This window comes from Ahaetulla prasina, chromosome 8 (assembly GCF_028640845.1).
Source record: "Ahaetulla prasina isolate Xishuangbanna chromosome 8, ASM2864084v1, whole genome shotgun sequence".
Lineage (NCBI taxonomy): Eukaryota > Metazoa > Chordata > Lepidosauria > Squamata > Colubridae > Ahaetulla > Ahaetulla prasina.
The window spans coordinates 10,042,642-10,065,054 of record NC_080546.1 but is presented as its reverse complement, the minus strand read 5'-3'; the positions used below and the strand labels follow the sequence as shown (position 1 = coordinate 10,065,054).

The 22,413-nt window shown below is 44.9% G+C and overlaps 2 protein-coding genes across 2 annotated transcripts in view; both read right to left on the bottom strand.

Annotated features, from left to right (window-relative positions):
• Positions 1-9,905: 9,905 nt before the first annotated feature.
• Positions 9,906-16,219, bottom strand: STBD1 (starch binding domain 1). Its single transcript, XM_058193470.1, has 2 exons — positions 15,647-16,219; positions 9,906-11,001 (listed from the first exon to the last, which is right to left on the bottom strand). Exons 1-2 carry the CDS (start codon positions 15,831-15,833, stop codon positions 10,265-10,267), a joined length of 924 nt encoding a protein of 307 aa, XP_058049453.1. The 5' UTR covers positions 15,834-16,219; the 3' UTR covers positions 9,906-10,264.
• A 5,642-nt stretch (positions 16,220-21,861) lies between these two features.
• Positions 21,862-22,413, bottom strand: part of FAM47E (family with sequence similarity 47 member E) — a 32,588-nt gene continuing 32,036 nt past the window's right edge. The window contains exon 8 of the mRNA XM_058193468.1: positions 21,862-22,200. Within this exon, the coding sequence (XP_058049451.1) occupies positions 22,075-22,200 (126 nt within the window). The 3' untranslated portion in view covers positions 21,862-22,074. The remainder of the gene's footprint in view (positions 22,201-22,413) is intronic.

The window sequence follows — 22,413 nt, the reverse complement described above, 5'->3', positions numbered from 1 at the left end:
CTAGAACTAAAGAGAAATTTCCTAGTGGTGAAAACAATTAACCAGTGGAACAGTTTCCTTCCAGAGGTTGCTGGTGCTCCATCAGTAGAGGTTTTTAAGAAGATGTTAGATAACCATTTGTCTGAAACTGTGTAATGTTTCCTGCTTGAACAAGGGGGCTGGACTAGAAGACCTACAAGGTCCCTTCCCAACTCTTCTGTTCTTCTGCTTAAAATGTTCAGTATTCCCCTTTGCAATATTGGAACCAACTTATCCTGAGCATTAGTTCATCGCTTGGTGAGATGAAAGCAGGATGAATAACAATTTACAACTGCAAATGTTTCAAAGCAAGCTACGGCATGCCCCAAACGAAAGTCACCGTTTGCCTTAGGCCTATTTTACTCCAGTTCCTCCTGCCAAATAATTGAACACCATGAGATCAAATAAAATGGGTGCATTCCTCCCTCCATCTAGGGAAACCCGTAACCTGCTTCCCATCATGAAACCGAACTAAGCAGTGCTATTTAAATTTCCGATGACTCATGCCGAAAATAGGCCATCCAGATTGGAAAGGCTCCGTCAGCATGGATCTGATTATAATATCTCTCTAAGCGATTTAAGTATTCTTTCTATGTTGCAGACAGATGTTTAATGGCAAGGGCTGGGTTATTTTAGTAGAGAAAGGCAAATGAAAAGAATTTCTGCCCATCAGTTCCAGATTCTGTTTTTCAAATGTCTATTTTATCCATAAAGTAATCCTAAATGAACCCTAAAAGTAGTCTTCAATGAACAAGCATTCATTTAGTGACCATTTGAAGTTACTGTTCTGTCCTCCGCCGCCTCCGTCCGAATGATGGCTTAATTAGCTGGCACTATCAGCTCTGGCGGCAAAAGAGCCAGCGTCTGCCAGGAGCCCTCATTATCTTCCACGACGCTGGTAAGTCACAAACTTCAGCTCTAGTCAATCAGTGGATTTGCGTGTTACAAAGAGACACACCAGCTCTCGCTGCCATTTATATCCTGTGGGGTGTGGCTCCATGACTCAGCACTTCCTGGGCGTGCCCCACCCCTGCTTCTGTTGTTCCCTCCTCTCCTGCCTACGAAACCTAGGGTTCAACCAAGCCTGATTGCTGTCAGCTGGGTCTGCAGGCATGGCCTGGGAAGGGAAAGAGTCAGGGGATGGAGGCCTCATTATTTCTTCCACCTGGCCTGCTTCTGGCTCCTGGAGCTGAGCCAGGGAAGCCGGTGCTCCTGAGGTAAGTCCTGACGGCCCTTCCCCCTCACTTTCCAAGTCACTTTCTGGCAGCAGGGCCGGCTCGGGGGGCGCAGACACAACAGTTACAAACAGCGCTGGAAAAAGTGCCTTGCGAGCGTTTTTCACACTTATGACCGTTGCAGCATCCCCGGGGTCACGTGATCAAAATTCAGACGCCTAGACACCGGTTCATATTTATGATGGTTGCCGGGTCACCTTCTGACAACCAAAGTCAATGGAGAAGCCAGATTCACTTAACAACCCGTAGGGATTTACTTAGCCACCATGGCAAGAAAGGTCATAAAAGGGGGAAAAACTCACTTTACGGCTGTCTCGCAACTGTCTCACTTAGCCACGGAAATGTCGGGATCGATTGTGGTTGCAAATCAAGGACTACCTGCGTTTAGAATTAGAACAGAATAGAGCTGGAAGGGACCTTGGAGGTCATTTCGGATAAGTGGCTGTCTAGTTTCTTCTTAAAAACCTCCTGGGATGGAGCCCCCACGATTTCCGAAGGCAAGCTGTTCCTTTGGTTAACTGTCCTCATGTTGTGGCCTGTTGGCCATCGGCCCCTCAAGCAGCCAAATCAGAGGAGGAGGCATGAGAGTCAGGGTCCGCATCAAGGCAACCTGAGAGCTCCAAGGGGGAAAAGGGAATGGAGCTGGCAGAGAGAGAGAGAGACAGAGACAAGGCTGGGCCAGGGGTGAAATGCTCCCGGGTCGCACCGGCTCGCCCGATTAGGTAGCGATGGCAGCTGCTGGTTCGGAGGACCGGTAGCAAAAATCCCTGGTCCTGCCCCCCCCCCACTGCCTCTGCTGAGCCGCACCATCTGCAGAGGGTTTTTTTTTTTTACTTTTAAAAGTTTTTCTTCAGCCGAAACATGCTTTTAAAAGTAAAAAAAAAACCCTCTCATGATCGTGGGGCTGAGCAAAGATCATCAAAACCCTTTAAAAGTTTTTTTTAAAAAAAACCTCTTCAGCCGAAGGGGAAAAAAAACAAGAAATAAAAAAGAGGTTTTAAAAAATCCCAGAGGAGTTTCCTAATCCTCACAGGCTTTTAAACTCACTTTTTAACAGCCCCCGCTTACAAGAGCCCCCACCCATGCCCAGCCAATTCCCCTTCCTCACTTACCTATAATTACTGCTCTTTCGGGCTGGCAACGCCATGCTTTTCTTCAGCTACTGAAGAAAAAAAAAGCTTGCTTTGACTTCCTGCTTTGCTGGCTGAGGAACTCTGGGATTTGAAGTCCACAATAAAATAAAATAAAATAAAATAATAAAATAAAATATTTGTGCAGCTTTCTGAGATTTGGTGTGTTTCTGTAGTGTTTCACTCTAACTATACAAACACACAAAATCTCGAAAAGCTGTATGTGGCATTTTGTTTGTGTGTGTGTGTGTGTGTGTGAGGTGTGTGTGTGTAAAGTGTGAAAGTTGGTTTGAGCTTTTTGTGGCTGTGTGAAGTGTGAAGTGCAGCTGCTTTTACATTGTGTGTGAGTCAGTTGTGTTTATTTATTTATTTTTATTTATAATTTAATTTTTATACCACCCTTCTCCCGAAGGACTCAGGGCGGTTTACAGCCATATTAAAAACACAGAATATACAAAATATAAATAACAGATTAAAACGAATTTAAAATGAAATATTTAATGGGCCTAATTAGCTAAAACGGTCATAGACCGATATAAAACCCTTGTTTTGTGTTGTGTTGTGTTGTGTGGTGTGCGTGTAAAGTTTGAAAGTTGGTTTTTGGCACCTCTTACTGTTTTTTTATACTTTGTTTATTATTTTTATTATTTATTGTTATTGGCCACGCCCACCCAGTCATCTGACCACCAAGCCACACCCACCAACTAAGCCACGCCCACAGAACCAGTAGGGAAAATTTTTAAATTTCGCCCCTGGGCTGGGTCATCTGTCAGGCCTCAGATGGAGAGCCAACAGCCCTCAGATCTGGAGGTGGCTGATGAAGAAGAGGAGGAACAGCTGGGTCCAGTGGCTAACATACAGATGCGGAGAAGGCAGAGGAGAGGAGAGCAGTGGAAATCTATGGGCTGATCCTTGGGATGAAAGAGCCACCGCTGCTCGTGAAGCCCCAGCGTAGCTCTGGGGATAAAATGCAGGGGGGCGGAGATGAATAGGTGTGGCAGACAACTACTCATCTCCCTGACAGAGAGACTTACTAGCTTGCGGTGAAAGAGAAACTTTTTGCCGGCGCTCCTAATTAAAGGAATCATTGCTTCAACTACAGAGGGTTTGTCGTGTTTGGGGAACTGGGTCAGAATCAGAGGTGGGTTTCAGCAGGTTCTGACCAGTTCTGGAGAAACAGTAGCGAAAATTCTGAGTAGTTCGGAGAACCAGTAATAAAGATTCTGACAGGCCCCACCCCCATCTATTCTCTGCCTCCCAAGTCCGAGCTGATTGGGAGGAAATGGGGACTTTGCAGTAACCTTCCCCTGGATTGGGGAGGGAATCAAGATTTTACAGTATCCTTCCCCTGCCATGCCCACCAAGCCACACCCACCAAGCCATGCCACACCCATCAAGCCACACCCACAGAACCAGTAGTAAAAAAATTTGAAACCCACCACTGGTCAGAACACCTCACTGCTAAGATTTATCATCCCATCTAAAGAAAATATACATCCTATAATGTACTCTACCCCCAATGCACTCATACACACACACACGAGTCTGTTTGGTTTCCGACAGAGAAATCGTCTTGCTGAAAGAAGAGCAGGTACTCCTTCTGCTGCTTTCCTGTAATAAGGGAAGCCTCCTGGTTAAAAAATGACCCCGTGGCGCAGAGCAGATCTTGTTCAAACTAAACCAGGGATCCTTGACCTCACTGTTGACCAGGCTGGCTCTCTCTGCATTATATCGATCACTGGTTGAACAAGAATCCAGCAGCTGGAAATGGTAGTGCAGGCTAACAATGGTATTTGTGCTTTTTGAGCACTCTTATCCCAGTATAAAAAAAGATGTCGAGACTCTGGAAAAAGTGCAGAGAAGAGCAACCAGGATGATGAGGGGACTGGAGGCTAAAACATACGATGAGCAGTTGCAGGAACTGGGCACGGCTAGTCTAGTGAAGAGACACGATAGCAGTCTTCCAATATTTGAGGGGCTGCCACAGAGAGGAAGGGGGTCAAGCTATTTTCCATGAAGGCCAGACAAGGAATAATGGATGGAAACTGATCAAGGAGAGAGTCAACCTGGAAATAAGGAGGAATTTTCTGACCGTGAGAACAATCAATCAATGGAACAGAAATTGCCTTCAGAGGTTGTGGAGACTTCATCACTGCAGGCTTTTAAGAAGGGGTCTGTGTGGCTCAACAGGCTAATGCAGTCTGTTATTAACAGCAGCTGCTTGCAATTACTGCAGGTTCAAGTCCCACCAGGCCCAAGGTTGACTCAGCCTTTCATCCTTTATAAGGTAGGTAAAATGAGGACCCAGATTGTTGGGGGCAATAAGTTGACTTTGTATATAATATACAAATGGATGAGACTATTGCCTTACACAATGTAAGCCGCCCTGAGTCTTCGGAGAAGGGCGGGATATAAATGCAAATAAAAAAAAAGAGAGAGAGACTGGACTGCCATCTAAAAGGTGTAGAGTCTGCTTGGGGGAGAGGTTGGGACTAGATGACCTACGAGGTCCCTTCCAACTCTGAAAATCTGTATCTGTATCTTCGTTGGGAACGCAACTGCTAAGAAAATAATGCTTGGTTATCATTGGCACTTTATTAATAAGGAAAACACAAGAAACAGTTTGGCTTCCCTCTTGTAGATCAGCTCTGCTTCATAGAATCTCACGGCGCATTTCAGTCTGTTCAGATACAGATGTCCTTGACTTACGACCACAGTTGAGCTCAAAATTTCCATTGCTAAGCAAGGCAGTTGTTAAGTGAGCTTTGCTCCATTTAGGACCTTTTTCCCCCCCACGATTGTCAAGCAAATCACTGAAGTTGTTAAATGAATCGTGCGGTCATTAAGCGAATCTGGCTTCCCCCATTGACTTGGCTTGTAGGAAGCCACTTGGAAAGGTTATAAATGGTGATCACATGACTCCTAAAATGCTGCAATGGTAGTAAGTGTGAAAACCGATCTTGTCACTTTTTTCAGTGCTGTTGTAACTTCAAACGGTCACTAAAGACATGGTTGTAAATTGGGGACCATCTGTATCCACAGCACTGTTGTGAATTTCACTGAAATTCTGAGAAGCTGATCAGAAAGTTATTTAGTAATATCTGAATTTGCCTACAGGTTTTCCTTTTAAAGACATGTCCTTACTGGTTTTGTTGCAATACAAAATATATTAGAATGTATTTTGTATTGCAACAACTACAGAATCATTCAGCCAGTAGATGGCAGTGTTTAGTTTGTATCTATGGTTATAATTTATGGTTCTGTTTGTTCTGAGGAGAGTTTCCTGTTTCCTGTCACAGTAAAATAGCTGAGCGGTAAAGCACATGGTGATTTTACTCTTTGCTCTTTGGTGCTTTATATAAACAAAATTTCCAACAGGTTTAGACTTAAACACATAAAAATACACACACACACACACACACACAATCTTCCTCAAAATGGATAGATACTATTTAGAACTTTCATTCACCTGCCTCAATAAGTGTGCCCCTTTCTCTGCATCAATGCTAAATAAGTTTTATATGTAGCTAGAAGTGTTCCATGCACTTTATTCTTAGTTTAGGAAAGAGTATGTGATTAACTCAGGGAAATAGGAAAGCATTAGTCAACTATTAACATCAAAAGAAAGTGTGTGTGTGTGTGTGTGTATTTGCTATATTTTAGATATGCTTGCCTTATGTGACCCTTCACGACTGCAAAAGAAATCTGGCTCGTGTAACTCATTTCTTTCATTTTAGGATCAGATCATTACAAAGCTATGGGCTGTAAGGGAAGGGTTGTAAAACTTGTGTGCACACCATTCTGAGACAAAGGTGGAGCTTCTGTTCCGTTGGTACCTGCTAAATTCTGTATCATAAAAGTTGAGAATAAGTTCCCAGCCTGTCAATACAGTACAAGAATTAACTTCTTAGGAAGTCGAACAGCCTTGAGCAGTTCAAACGAAAGATACGCGGGTCTCCCTAAATCAGCTAAATAAGGCAGTTAATCCCTTCCAGAGGTGTCCCAAACCATTTGTTGACATTTTATTAACAAATAAACGTACAAACAGAATTCTTTTTCAATTCCGGTCGTTCTATTTTATATTTTAAGAGTGTGATAGGATTCAACCCCTCAGTTAACAAAGAGTGGTTAATATTTTAAAAAGTTACAAGTGACATTAGTTGCTATGGAGAAAGACTGCAAAGAAAAGAAATGAAGATGATTAGAGGATTGGAGGCTGAAATGTACAATGAGCGGTTGCGTAAACTGGGTATATCTAGTCTCTAGTCCAGGGGTCGGCAACCTTAAACACTCAAAGACCCATTTGGACCCGTTTTCCAAAGAAAAGAAAACACAGGGAGTCACAAAACCCTTCCCGTGCCTGACTTATTTCCTGAGCGGCCTCAAAACTAGCATATATAGTTGAATTAAACATTCTGTTTTCTTCTGAAACTTTTCTTTTCTTGAATTTATCCATGGTTGGCCTACTGGGAGATGAAAAGCTCAATAAATTGCGTGCCGACGGGTGTCACACATTGGCGGTTGTGACGCGTTTTTTTTTATTATTATTATTTGCATTTATATCCCGCCCTTCTCCGAAGACTCAGGGCGGCTTACACTATGTCAAGCAATAGTCTTCATCCATTTGTATACTTATATACAAAGTCAACTTATTGCCCCCAACAATCTGGGTCCTCATTTTACCTATGTTATAAAGCAGGAATGTCCAAACTTGGCCCCTTGAAGAGTGGTGGACTTCAACTCCCAGAATTCTCCAACTAGCAACTTGCTTAAATTTATAGCTCATGCTGGCTGGGGAATTCTGGGAGTTGAAGTCCACCACTCTCCAAAGGGCCAAGTTTGGACACCCCTGTTATAAAGGATGGAAGGCTGAGTCAACCTTGGGCCTGGTGGGACTAGAACAGGGATGTCCAAACTTGGCCCCTTGAAGAGTGGTGGACTTCAACTCCCAGAATTCCCCAGCCAGCAACTTGCTCATATTTATAGCTCATGCAGGCTGGGGAATTCTGGGAGTTGAAGTCCACCACTCTTCAAGGGGCCAAGTTTGGACACCCCTGGACTAGAACCTGCAGTAATTGCAAACAGCTGTGTTAATAACAGACTGTCTTAGCAGTCTGAGCCATAGAGTGACAGGGAGCCACAGCAGAGGGATGGAAGAGCCACATGTGGCTCTAGAGCAGCGGGTTGCTGACCCTTGCTCTAGTCTAACAAAAGGACTAGGGGTGACAGGACAGGAGTCTTCCAATAATTGAGGTGCTGTCACAGGGAAAAGGGGGTCTCCAAAGCACCTGAAGGACAAGAAGCAACAGATGGCAACTAAACAAGGAGAGAAGCAACCTAGAACAGGGGTCTCCAACCTTGGTCCCTTTAAGACTTGTGGACTTCAACTCCCAGAATCCCTCAGCCAGCTTTGCTGGCTGAGGGACTCTGAGAGTTGAAGTCCACAAGTCTTAAAGGGACCTAGGTTGGAGACCACTGACCTAGAACTAAGGAGAAATTTCCTGACAGTGAGAATAACCAGTGGAAGGCCTTGCCTCCAGAAGCTGTGGGTGCTCCATCATTGGAGTTTTTAGGGGCAGACACTTGTCTCAAATGGTACGAATCTCCTCCTTGAGCAAGGGTTGGACTTGAAGACTTCCAAGGTCCAAACTGTGTTATTCTGTAATTCTGACATAATCTTCGGTGGCTTTATGATTACTGGATATAAAATAGTAATATATTTCACGGAATGCAGCAAAGCAGTGGCAGGTTAAGAAAAGCTAAATCATAATTCAGAGAAAGAAGGAACTGTTTAGTGTTAATAACTGTCAAATTTGGCAGTTAAAACAACTAATCAGGAATTTCAAGTAAGGGTTAGGGCCTACTTTAGAGTTTGACAATTATATTTTTTAAAAAAAAAGCAATTTCAGGGAAGTGATTTCAATCATTCACATAGCTCCCATTTATGTCAATTCAAATAACAAGTATGAAGATCATAGTAAAGGTAAAGATTCCCCTCGCACGTATGTGCTAGTCGTTCCCGACTCTAGGGGGCGGTGCTCATCTCCGTTTTAAAGCCGAAGAGCCAGCGCTGTCCGAAGACGTCTCTGTGGTCATGTGGCCGGCATGACTCAACGCCAAAGACGCACGGAACGCTATTATCTTCCCACCAAAGGTGGTCCCTATTTTTCTACTTGTATTTTTTACGTGTTTTCGGACTGCTAGGTTGGCAGAAGCTGGGACAAGTAACGGGAGCTCACCCCGTTTCGCGGCAGTAGGGATTCGAACCGCTGAGCTGCCGATCTTTCGATCAACAAGCTGAGCGTCCTAGCCCCTGAGCCATCACGTCCCTCTATGAAGATCATATAATTACTAAATACATGTATAGAATCCAGGGGTGGGTTTCACTTACCTTTGCTACCGGTTTGCTTGTCCATGCGCCACTACTGCACATGTGCAGATCGTATTTGATGACATCTGGGTGGGTGGGTGGAGCCTCCTGCCGCCGCTGCTACCGGTTCGCTTGAACCGGGGCGAACCGGTAGGAACCCACCACTGATAAGAATCATAGTTTTCTTCCAAAGTGCAAGTCAATATATTTAGGATCAATTTAACTTTTTTTTACTTACGCTGAAGTGAAGGAAGCTTTTTTCCCTTTGTATTTTAGAGAGGGCATGGATTCATTACAATTATTAACCGTAAACTAACATACTTGTACAGATAACTGCATTAGCCAGGTTATTTTTTAGAAACTCGGTTATTTATTTTAAAAATACATCCAGGTTAACTGTGTTTAACTTTATTACATATATTTGTGTAATTGTACTAAAGTTGTTTAACTTTATTACAGTATTTTTGACTCATTATCATCCTAACCTTCTCAATAAGAAAATCAGGAACTGGCAACCCAGTTGTGAAAAAATAGTATTAAAACAGTGGGAGCTTAATTTTCTAACTCTTCTATAGATGTTCTATTTTAATGAATTAATACCGTGCCCAAGGCTGTGCTGGGCACAGGACAGACATGGTAAAGGGCAGCTTTTTCCAAAATCAAGCAAGTTGCAGATATTTGTGTCCTCTAACAATGCTTAGAGGGAGGGTCTCCCAGATAAAATGCAGCTAAATCAAGACCACCCCTTTTTTAGCATAAAAAAATACAAAGGCCAGCCATCTTCTTCTTGGAAACCACTACTGGACTTTGTGCTTGAGGTGGGGGTGGGGGGGGAAATGAAATGTTGATGTTGGGTTTTGCCAATTAGATAGGTTTGCTGTTATAGAAATGGCTACTATATTATCATCTAAGAATCAAAAGTTGAGGTTTTATGTTATTAAATTATTCTACTGTGCCAAAAAGAGTCTGAAGTCAATGCTCTTCCTTTCCTTTTCCTTTTTCCCTACACTTTCCTCTCTTCCCCTTTCCCTCCCTTACTTACCTATTATCTTCGTTCTGTTTGTATTTTTGCACTATATATTTTGACAAGCTAAAATATTTGAATCCCAAAAGAGGGTTTTACAGATAAAAATATACATAAAGGCCCAGCCATCATTGTAAAAAGTCCATCTTTATTGCTTTCGGATGCAGTCATCATAAACTAAGAATGTTTTAAAACAGTCCAACTTTTTCATATATCCAATGTCCCTGATTCACACACCTGTCTCTTCACACAATGCAATGTCAGCTTGAGAGCTGAAAATGTTTTATTTTGAAACATGGGCTACTACAGCACCTAACCTGTTTGCTATTAGGGAGTCCGTGGTTTGACTTCACTTGAAGAATGCGTTTCTATCTTGAAACCTTAGCCTAGCGGAAGAAAAACTGGCTATGAGGCAGTCCTAGTAAGACACGCAGCAAGGAGGAGCACTGGTAGGTAAGTAAAGACAGAGAAATATACTTCCTTGTGTTCAGTGATACCCCCAGGACTTGTGGGCCACCTGATCTTCGTGTTCAGTTACTAGCGTTCGGTTGGGGCACTCTTCCCATCGCACGACCTTGCCGCTCTCCACCAAGATGAACTTCCACTCAACACTGGTATCAAACGGCAGAACCACCGAGTCTGACCAGAAGCCATCTTTGTCACACCTGAGGGGAATATAATGGCGCCACTGGCCCAGACACTCGTGGTCGCCTGTGATGGCGATCAGCTGGGCTTCCAAATGAGTGATGTAGTGGACGCGGAAGACCACATGGACAGTCTGGGGCATGGGAGGCACGGCCGCAATTCTCTTCCCTTGTTCCAAGTCCGTGTTGCCAACGTCATCCGCGTGAGGTTTCCTGGTGGCCTCAACGTCTTCAGGATCCAGAGTTTCTGGACCCAGGTCTTGGTTGAGTTTCACCTCAGGCTTATCACCAGAGTTGTCGACTTCGGCTGACGTTCTCTCCTCACGGTCTTCCACTTCACGGCTTTGGGGCAGTTTGGAGGCTGTGTTAGGTGCTTCGCTCCTTAGATATTCTGAATAGTTCACGAACGGGATTGCAGGCTCTTTGACCACTGCTTCTATTTCAGGAGGCTGTATGAAGCCATCAGGGGTCTGATGATCACCTGAGGGTGTAACATGGTTCTCTAGTGGCTCCTGCAGGCTGGACATCCATGCTGGTTTTGTTTCCGAAACGACACCATCACCGGTTCTCTGAAATGGTTCTAAACAGAAAGGATATGGTTAGCCATGAAAATTCAGTCCTACGTTCCTCGGACATGTAATTTTGTGTACCGCCACACCGCAACTCTTTAAAACAGGGGTCTCCAACCTTGACAACTTTAAGCCTGGCGGACTTCAACTCCCAGAATCCCCCAGACAGCAAAGAATATTTGGGACAACTGTGACCTAGATCAGGGGTCTCCAACCTTGACAACTTTAAGCCTGGAGGACTTCAACTCCCAGAATTCCCCAGCCATCGAATTCTGGGAGTTGAAGTCCTCAGGTCTTAGTGGCCAAGCTTGGACAGCCCTGTTATAAAAGCTTTGCTGGCTGAGGAATTCTGGGAGTTGAAGTCCACCAGGCTTAAAGTTGCCAAGGTTGGAGACCCCTGCTTTAAAGCGAGGGAAATGTCCTGACTGATTATTTAATCCCCCACATTGTACTTGTTCTCCCGACATGGAATTCCTCAATAAAAAATTTGACTTTTGCGCTCAATCAGTGGCAATTAGGATTGACAAGCGTTTCACGTCTAGCAGCAAAATTTTCACCAGGTGTGTGTCCCTACCTTATTTTCAGCACCTTTTGATTGTTTTTTAAAAAAATCAGTGGAATATAAATGCGCCGTAACTGCTAGGGTTAATCCCAAAGATTCTTTTTCCAAAAGGCAACTGGTCTTCCTTGATTTTTCTTTTTGCCTTTGAAAATGTTTCGCTTCTCATCCAAGAAGCCTCTTCGCTTCATCGAAGAAGCTACTTGGATGAGAAGCGACACATTTTCAAAGGCAAAAAGAAAAATCAAGGAAGACCAGTTGCCTTTTTGGGAAAAGGCACCTTTGGGGCAACCATGATTTGGATCAGGGGTCTCCAACCTTGGCAACTTTAAGCCTGGAGGACTTCAGCTCCCAGAATTCCCCAGCCAGCAAAGCTTTCTGGGAGTTGAAGTCCTCCAGGCTTAAAGTTGCCAAGGTTGGAGACTCCTGATCTGGCTGATTGAGAATCTTCATAGACAGCTAGCATGAATAATAATAATAATAATAATACAAAAAATATTTATAATTATAAGCTTGAATTAAAGTGCTTGGGAGCTATTTCCAAGCGAGATACTTCTTCACTGAGCGTTAGTGAGCAAGCAATAGCAATTCACTGCTATTTACGGGGTCTGATTAAAACTTCAAAGATAAAAACTAGACCAGCATACAGCTGCAAAAATAGTCTAGCAAATGCCATCAGCCCTCACAAAGAGCTGTTACAGTTCCACACCTTCCTTTCGGGGCTGTTCTTGCTCGAGTCAAATGCCAAGCGGTATTCCAAGCCAGCTGGCAAAGGAGAACCTATTGTGAAGTTAAGGCTGAAATGCCAAGAAATTGTTGTTCATTGTTTAATTAGACCCCACCTTTTTTTTTTTCTCCTTTTCACCTGAGCTGGTCCAAATGATAAGATTCGCCAGGGCCCAAAAATAATAATATAAAAATGCAAGCAATTCAACCACAAGCAATTAACTATCTTTATTTGAAGAGTTATTTTCAGCAGTTATTTTCCAGTTCTGGACTCCCCCTCCCCTGGGCTCAATTTATTTTTAACTTTGCAAGAGCGTTTTTTCCCCCCGCTGTATTCCTGCAACTGATTGATTTGAGCTCTGTTAAATTTTAAGAGCAAAGGCTCTCGTTCGGCTGTGCCATGAATAAGCGTAACGGTTAGCAGGGCACTGGCACAAGGGAGCTAAAAATAGCCGGTTTTTTGCTTGGCCTGTCCATATATTAGACAAACACAAGCCCAGATGACAAGGATTCCTGTGGGGCCTGTAGAACTGATGGCAGGCCGTGCACCCCAATCCTTGCAAAGGTCGCACAATCTAAGATGATACTTTGCATAGTTGCCCTTCTATAGCTGTTAAGAACCCTGCCAAGGCGCCACTGAATTGGCTGGCCAAAGGCATTCTAGCTGCCCGATTCAGTGCCGGCCACTACCCAATCTTCTTGGATTACCAAGAGCAAGCAAATATCTCATGCTCTAAAACAAGGGTATCCAATCTTGGCAGCTTTTAAGACCTGAGGACTTCAACTCCCAGAATTCCCCAGCTGTCGAATTCTGGGAGTTGAAGTCCTCAGGTCTTAGTGGCCAAGCTTGGACAGCCCTGTTATAAAAGCTTTGCTGGCTGAGGAATTCTGAGAGTTGAAGTCCACAAGTCTTAAAGTTGCTAAGGTTGGAGACCCCTGCTCTAAAACAAGGGTGTCCAAACTTGGCAGCTTTTGAGACCCGTGGACTTCAACTCCCAGAATTCCCCAGCTGTGGACTTCTGGGAGTTGAAGTCCTCAAGTCTTAAAAGCTGCCAAGCTTGGAGGGCCCTGCTGTAAAAGCTAATGCACCAATATCTGCCTGCAACTTTTCTCATTCTTTCCCACGCCAATTTTCTTACGAATTGCCAGCCACAGCTTAACCCCCAGGCAATGTTGCGAATGTTCACAAGCACATCTCCAATATTATCCTCAGCAAAGAATTGATGGGTTTGGGTGTCCCCTCCCAAAAGAAGGCACTGGAGGAGGAAGAGGAGCAGTTGTGAAGGAATAGAAGAGGGTACAAGGAGAAATACAGTAGGAGCCTGCAAGCTTGCACAATAGTAGGTTGTGTAGTGCGCTCTCTCTCTCTCTCTCTCTCTCTCTCTCTCTCTCTCTCTCTCTCTCTCTCTCTCGATGGGACGTGCAGAAATGGAGCAATGCAAGGGCTCTATGAGCCAACATCTTTTTGGATAGAGTCCCACAGTGATTATTAAGGCCGGCCACCCACCCCCTTTCATATACTGCATCAGCTAACTATTATGAAATACGTGGAGGAACTAACTTTACAGAAGTTATTTTGCCCTCTGGGGGCTGCATTGATTTTATTACCAGCAGATATTTCGGCAATGCAGCCCCTTTTCCCCCATCCCACTCTCACCTCCCCGTTTAAAAAATGGATGTTTAAAAGGTTTAATAGCGATATTTAAAAAGCTTCAAACTTTTTTCAAAGCTTCAACCAAAAACTGTCTACTATTGACCTCACCCTATTTCGAAGAGGTCTTGTAAGGGGCGTGCATAAGAGCACCAACGTGCCTACCGTTCCTGTCCTATTGTTTCCTTTCATTATATCCAATTAATATAGTTATTACATACTTATACTTATATATATACTTATATATTGTATAGTTATTTCATGTTTATGTTTATATATCCTATGTGACAAATATAAATAAATAAATAAATAAATAAATAAATACATACATACATACATACATACATACATACATACATACATACATATATCACTTATATAGCACTTTAGTTCATTCTGGCTGCATTCACCCAAGGCTCTGGGAGCAGAATTCACCCCTTCCATTTTTAATTTTTTAATTTTTTGGCCTTCATCATTTTTGGCACCACATACTAAAGAGGCTGGGATTGCACCACACACTCACACCCCACCACATCTCCCCTGTGCCAAGGTTAGCACTAATATTTCTAGCAGGGTTTTTTCTCCTGACCCGGTTGGAAGTGGGGAGGGGTATCGTGTGAAAGAGGTCTCCGTGCCTCTCCAAAGCAAAAGAGAGGCGGACGATCCACACAACTGGGCTGGGGGATGGGAAGCGAGGGTTATGGTCCAATTATGGTCCAAGGCTGTTCAAAGCGAGAGGGCAGCAAGAACGGAGGCAGGGAGGTCGGGCGCGCGCCCCTCTCCAAAAAGCGCCCGAGGCGCGTAAAAACGCACCGGCGGCTCTGGCGAGCAGCCGCTTCTGGAGGCTCTGAGAAGAGTTGGCAGCCGCATCTCCCTCGACTGGAGACTTTTCAGAAATAGGCCGGCCCCCCGTTTGAACGGGATGCTGTATCTTAAGGTCTCCTGATTCGAGGACGGGGTTGGACTAGAAGACCTCCGAGGTCCCTTCCGGCTCCATGAGTCTGTGTTCTTCTACCCCAGAAGAAACGGGGCGGCACAAAGGGAAAGGGCTGACGCGGGAGAGAAGCGGGGAGGGAGGGAGGGAAGGAAGGAAGGAAGGAAGGAAGGAAGGGCAAAGAAAGGAAAGGAAGGGAGGAGAATGAGGGAGAGAGGGGGAGGGAAAAAAAGGAAGGAGTGAGGGGAAAAGGAAGGGAAAGAGGGAGGAAAGAAGGGGAAGGGGGAAGGAAGGAAGGAGAATGGGGGAGGGAGAGGGAGGGAGGGAGAAAAAAGGAAGGAGTGAAGGGGAAAGGAAGGAAAGAAAAAGGAAGGAAGAAAAAAGGAATGAGTGAGGGGAAGAGGAAGGGAGGGAGGAGAATGAGGAAGGGAGGAAAGAAGGGAAAAGGGGAAGGAAGGAGAAAGAGGGAAAGAAAGAGGGAGGGAGGGAGAAAAAAGTAAGGAAAGAAGGGGAAAAACAAGGAAGGAAGAAAAAAGTAAGGAAAGAAGGGGAAATAGAAGGAAGAAAAAAAGAAGGAGTGAGTGGGGAAGAAAGGAAGGAAAGAAGGAAGGAAAGAGAATGAGGGAGAGAGGGGGAGGGAGAAAAAAGGAAGGAAAGAAGGGAAAAAAGGAAAGAAGAAAAAAAGGGAAGAGTGAGGGGGAAAAGAAGAAAGGAGAAGGAGGGAGGGAGGGAGGGAGAAAAAAGGAAGGGAAAGGGAAAGAAAGAAGGCAGGCAGACGGGCGATACCTTTGGCTCCCCGCGTGTCCCGCTTGGGCTCCTCAGCCGTTTTCCGCTGCCCGTCCCCGTCTGCTCCTCCGCCGCCGCCTCCGAACCACAGCCAGGTCATGAAGGCGGCTGCCACGGCGGCCAGCAAGGCCTGCCACAGCCCGGCCATTAGCCCGCCGTCCTCGCCTTCCACCCCCAGCCACGCCATGGCCACGGAGGCCGGAGCAGCAGCGGCGGCAGCAGCAGCAGAGCAGCAACCGGCGCTCAGGGCGCAGCGCGGAGCCCGAGCGAAGCAGGGCCGCGCCTTCCCGCCCGGGAGCCTTATATGGGCACCGGGAGGGAGGCAGGCCACCTGCCCAGGCCGGGGCGGAGTCTCGCCGCCAGCTGGGCTCACTGGAGCCGCTTGACCCGAGGGGAGCGCCCAAAGGGGTTCCTCGCTCTCTTGCGCCCTCGGGATCGGAGCGCAAACTCTGGATGCCTCGCAGCCCCAAAGGGGAAGCAACCACCGTTTGGGCAGGGGGTGGGGTTGGACTAGAAGACCTCCAAGGTCCCTCCCAACGGTCTTCTCCTGTCCGTCCTCTCCTCGTGCTGGATTGAATTCTTAAAGGCAAGAGCATCTTTTGCACGATTGCGAGCGATAGGATGGGGCTGGCTCGCTTCCTGAGGGCGTAGCCGAGCGATCCCGCCCGTCGAAGGGGGGGACGGGACAAAAAGCCGCGCAGGGTAAAGGCCTCGCGCAAACCTGCCCACGTTTCGAAGTCCCCCATCGGGAGGAAAGGAGGAGGAGGAGGAGGAGAAGAGGAGGAGGAGGAGAGGAGTGGAAAGGAAAGGAAAGGAAAGGAAAGGAAAGGGAAAAAGAGGGAAGGGAAGGAAAGAAAGGACAGGAAAGAAAAGGGGAAAGAAAAGGAAAAGAAGAAAAGAGAAAAAGAGGGAAGGAAAGGGAAAGGAAAGGGAAAGGAAAGGAAGAAAAGAAAAGAGGAAGGGAAGGAAGAAAAGGAAGAAAAGGAAGAAAAGGAAAGAAGAAAAGAGAAAAGGGAAGGAAAGAAGGGAAAAAGGAAAGAAGGGAAAAAGGAAAGAAAAGGAAAGGAAAGGAAGAAAAGAAAAAGAGGGAAGGGAAGGGAAGGAAAGGTGAAAGGAAAAGAAGAAAAGAGAAAAAGAGGGAAGGAAAGGGAAAGGAAAGGGAAAGGAAAGGAAGAAAAGAAAAAGAGGGAAGGGAAGGGAAGGAAAGGTGAAAGGAAAGGAAGAAAAGAGAAAAAGGGAAGGGAAGGGAAAGAAAAAGTAAAGGAAAGAGGAAACAAAAATGGAAAGGAGAAAAAGAGGGAAGGAAAGGAAAGGGGAAAGGAAAGGAAGAATTGGTGCCATCAAGCAGAAGAGCGCAATTGGAAAGCCGCGAGAAGGAACTTTTGCGTGATCTGCGGACAAAATCGCTGGGCTCTTTAAAGGCGAGACGCGCTCCTTGGAGGTGGTTCCCGAAGGCGGAGGGGCTCTTAAGCCGCTTAAAGGGATTCGCGGAAGAGCGGGAAGCAGAGCGGCTTCCTGGTCCCAAGAAGAAGTTTTAGGGTAGTCTAAGACAGAGGTCTCCAAACTTGGCAGCTTTAAGACTTGTGGACCAAACTCCCAGAATTCTCCAGCATAGCTGGCTGGAGAATTCTGGGAACTGAAGTCCACAAGTCTTAAAGCTGCCAAGTTTGGAGACCTCTGGCCTCAGGATTGAAGAAGAATAGAAGAATAGAATAGAGCTGGAAGGGACCTTAGAGGTCTTCTAGTCCAACCCACTGCTCAAGCAGGAGAGCCTATACCATTTTAGATAAGGGATTGTCCAATCTCTTTTTAAACACCTCCAGTGATGAAGCACCCACCACTTCTGGTGGCAGACTGTTCCACTGGTTAATTGTCCTCACTGTTAGGAAGTTTCTTCTTCGTTCCAGGTTGCTTCTCTCCTTGACTAAGTTTTCAACCATTGTTTGTTGTCCTGCCTTCTGGTGCTTTGGGGAATAATTTGTGGCAGCCCCTCAAATACTGGAAGGCTGCTATCATGTCGCCCCTAATTCTTCTTTTCTCTAGACTAGCCAAACCCAAAACCCGCAGCCGTTCTTCATATGTTTTAGCCTCCAGGACTTTGATCATCTTACTTGCTCTTCTCTGAACTTTTTCCAAAGTCTCAACTGGTTGGGTTGCTTGCAAACCTTAAGCTGGGGGTCTCGCAGCTCTGGATCCCCAACGACTGGACTGTCAGTCAATGAGAGGACAGTTGTCCCAAAAGGGCATTTTTCAAGAGGCAACTGGACTTCCTTGTTTTACTATGAAGACGTTTCGCTTCTCATCCAAGAAGCTTCCTCAGCTCTGGCTGGATGGTGGGTAACGGAAGGATTTATACTCCTTGCAGACAGCTGGCCAGTTGCATTCATTGTATAAATCTAGTCTCCATCATCCAGTCAGAGTTGAGGAAGCTTCTTGGATGAGAAGTGAAACGTCTTCAAAGAAAAAAAAACAGAAAGTCCAGTTGCCTTTGTGGGGGGGGGGAAAGCACTTTTGGGACAACCATGACCTTGAATCTCCATAGACAGGACAATTGCAGCAGCCTGGAGGTCTTTGCTGTCCCCTTGTGGCCATCTGGAGCATTGCAGCAAGATCTGAGTGCTCTAAGCACCCAGAGTCCACTATCATGATGGAGCGTCCCTCAGGGGTGAAATCCGGCAGGTACTGACAGGCTTTGGAGAACTGGTAGCGGAAATTTTGAGCAATTTAGAGAACCGGTAGCGGAAATTTTGAGTAGTTCGGAGAATCGGCAAATACCACCTGTGTGGGACTGAAAGTCGGCAAACGGGCCATTTCCGGCCTCCGGAGGGCTTCCGGGGAGGTGGGGAAGGCCGTTTTCGCCCTCCCCAGACTCCTAGAAAGGTTCTGGAGCCTAGGGAGAGTTAAAATGGGCCTACCAGGCTGTTCTGTTTCCCTCCCCCAATACTCCCAACAAAGAGTCAGTGAAAGGCCTCCTCTTCTACTTTATTTACATAGATAAATGTCCTGGCCACGTCTACCCACGGGCCTGCCAAGTTTCTGGAGATAACGAGGAAATTATAGATAAGGCCAGAATTACTCACGAATATATTCTTCCCTCCATTGATACAGTTTGCCCGCGCAAATTCATTGCTTTGTCCAAGACAAAAAACCAGGAAGTCCCGCCTCCTATTTATAGTCTCTGCAGATGTCCATCATTCCTTGGCCTTATCCCAACGCTGTTTCTGCTGCGCGCGCCGGTCACGTCTGCGCAGTCTTCCATCACTCCAAAAACTGTTCTTGGGGCGTTGCCAAATCAGAAGAAGGCTCCAGAGAATCAGGCCTTGCCAGCCCCTCCTCCTCCCTTTGAGTGCGTGCCAGGGAGGGAGAGGGCTCAAGAGAAGCAGGGCTTGCCAGGTCTTCTCCCTCACTTTCTGAATCATCCGAGTCCAGGAGTCCGGGTCCAGGAACCTGGGTCACAACACTGGCCCACCATGCCATCACATACCAAAAGCGGGGGAGTGCAGGGGGGGCACATAGAATTATGGATGTGGGCATGCGCAACTCTTCCCCCCCCTCACGCTCCCCATGCTTTTGGCACACGATAGCAAAAAGTTAGCCATCAGTGCCCTATAAGTTGGCAATATTGTCAATACCCTGGCCAGTGTCTCTTTTCACTTTTACCATAGGGTAGAAGACACCAAAGTATAGCCAGCTGGACAAACAGGTTTAAAAACAGCTTCTACCCAGGGGCTGTCGAACTCCTAAACACAATATAGCACCACAAACAGATTAATACGATGAATTTCACTGGTGCCATTGTAGCGTGTGATATGTATGTACCATGTTATAAGATCATACACCACAGTAATGTACATGTTGCACAGAATATGACGTACATATGGAAACATATGACTAGTTTCCCCCCCCCCTAACTACTTGTATAAAGATTATTCTTTATATTATTCATGTTGTCTTGTATTCTTGTTATGGACTGCACCAGTAGAGGCTAAACCAATTTCGTTGAATACATGATGTACAATGACAATAAAGGCTTTGAACTTTGAATATTTAAGGAAAGGAACTGGGAGTGTGCCAACCCTATCTACCGTATTTTTAGGAGTATAAGACGTACCTTAGTTTTTGGGGAGGAAAATAACAAAAAAGCTGATTGGCAGGTGGATTGGCCTCCCAGAATACCCCCAACCAGCTGTTCTCAGAGGTGAATTTTAGCAACAGGTTCCTTGGTTGTGAGCTCTGTGCCTTGCTTTTTTTTTTTTTTTTGCTTTTTTTTCTGCCTCTGAAACTTCTGAAACTCCCATTTCAGAAAAAAACCCTCTTTTTTCTGCTTCTGAAAGCCTCCGAAACAGCTTCAGAAAAAAAAAAACCTCTGAAGCTCTGTTTGGAGGCTTTTTTTCTGAAGTTCTGTTTGGGGGCTTCTTTTCTGAAGCTTCGTTTTTGATGCTTTTTTTCAGCCTCTGAAACCTCCATTTGAGAAGCTGGGCGGGGCTACATTCGGAATATAAGCCGCACCCAGATTTTTATCCTCTCTTTTGGGGGAAAAAGGTGCATCTTATACTCCGAAAAATACAGTTAATTCGATTAACCAGGTAGATGTCCTTAGGGAAAGGCGGTCTCACATATTTCAGTTTTGCTCATTTAATTGTATTTGCTCTTTTGATGCTGCCTTTGAGTCAGCATCTTGCACAGGGTGAAACCAACATCCAGGGAAATTATGTTCAAGATTTGCAGCAGTTTAGACGTTAGCTAACACTGTGGCTTTTCAAGGCACTCGTTTACCTGTTGATTTAACACTGGGAAAGATGTTCCAGTCCATTCTGAACAAAGCTCTCTTTGGTTTAGTTTTAAAATGTTGATCTGTATCTTGTTTCTTAATTTGAAAGGCCAGGCTTTTGAGAATGGATTTCCAGCTCTCTTATTAAAAGTGGTAGTGGCTAATTAGAGGCTAATTGGCTGTATTTTTAAGAGTTTTTTTTCCATCTTGCCTCCTTATCCATTGCTGTATGTGTGATTTAAATTTATAGGCACACAAATGGTAGGTCTTCTCGAGGGCAGCCTAAGTTCAGAAATAAACCAATCATGTCTTTGTAGGAAGAGCAAGAGAGAAATATGGTCAACCTTACAGGAGAGTTGTGTTAGCAAAAACAAAATCAGGAGTCTGGCGTCCAGCAACTCAAAACCTACTTATTTCGTCTTGCTGGACTCGCTTAAATTTTATATTATTAAATTGATTTATGGGTTTTTAAATTTTTTAGTAAATTTTATTGGGTATATTTTTATCTATAGGTAGCCAAATTAAATAGGTTTTTTAAGGGTTGTTTTTAGTTTTGTACTGTTGTTTTCTTTCTGTATTTTACTTGTGGCTGTACACCGCCCTGAGTCCTTTGGGAGAAGGGTGGTCTATAAATAAAAATATTATTATTATTATTATTATTCCAACTAACAAATTGAATTAGGATTGGAAGGCAAAAGCTGCCACAAAAAACTTATGCTTTCAGGTAACTTTTGTCAGTCGAAAAAAGTGTTTGCTACATAGCCTTTTTTTTTATCCTGGATAGTGTCAGCCACACTTCTGCCAATAATTGCATCAATTTACAATTGCAATTGGGATTAGATTTGTGGTCACAAATTATTACAGTCATAAGTCGAGGCACCCATGTGATCAGGCCTGGTTTTATATCTTTTTTTTTTTGGTGGTGGTCACTAAGCAAATCATTGCCGCCGTTAAGTAGAGTGGTTACGGCACCAGGGGGAAAAGCAGGAGGCAGTGAGTTCTAGTCTTGCCTTAGGCATGAAAGTCAGCTGGGTGGCTTTGGGCCAATCATCAGTGGACAGTGAGTTCTAGTCCCGCCTTAGGCATGAAAGCCGGCTGGTAACTGGGCCAATCACTCTCTCTCAGCCCAACTCGCCTCACAGGGACGTTGTTGCGGGGAAAACAGAAGGAGGAAGGTGTGTTGGCTATGTTTGCCATCTTATTTGTAAAAAATAATAAAGGTGGGATACCAAAAAATGAGGACTAAATGCTCCTCTTTTCCCACAAACTATAAAAATATAACAACCCCCTTTAGGGAAAATGTGAGAATCAAGCACAGATAATAAAACAATAAAACTTTTTATTTAAACATCGCCAGTGTGAAAACAAGCTACACAGGTTTTCCCCATTGTGCTAACATTGTAAATGTTACTTTTATATTTAAAATTAACCTCCTCCTAAAACCTGCTTGTCTGAAAAAACTCTTTCCATCCCCGTTTAATGCATAAGGCCAATCATTTCATGGCTGAACGTTCCTTTTATTTTCTTGGCTTAATTTCTCTCTGCACTTCACTGTGACTGACTCAACAGCTGCCGAGGAAGACGAGTGGGAACATACAAGAGCTCTGTAGGTCGGGTGGCATTTTGACTCGGTTTTACAAAGGTTAAAACTTAACACTTAAATGGTTGCGGAAGACTGGGATCTAAATTCTTGCAGGACCTTCGTCGAAAGCTTCCTGGATAGGAGCTCGCTGTCTTCGGCTATCTTGTCAGAATGACCTGCAGCCAACATCTGCAGAAGAAACTGAAAACACAGAGAAGCATTAGAAGTGCTTAAAGTCACATAATTTCCTCAGTCAAACAGACACAGTGCTATATTTTATGAGCGCTACCATATTTTTCGGAGTATAACACACATTTCACCGCCCCCTAAAAGTGGATGAAAATTTTGGTGCGTCTTATAGACCGAATACAGGCCTGGTTTTGGCCACCCGAACAGTCCGTGCATCGTATTTTT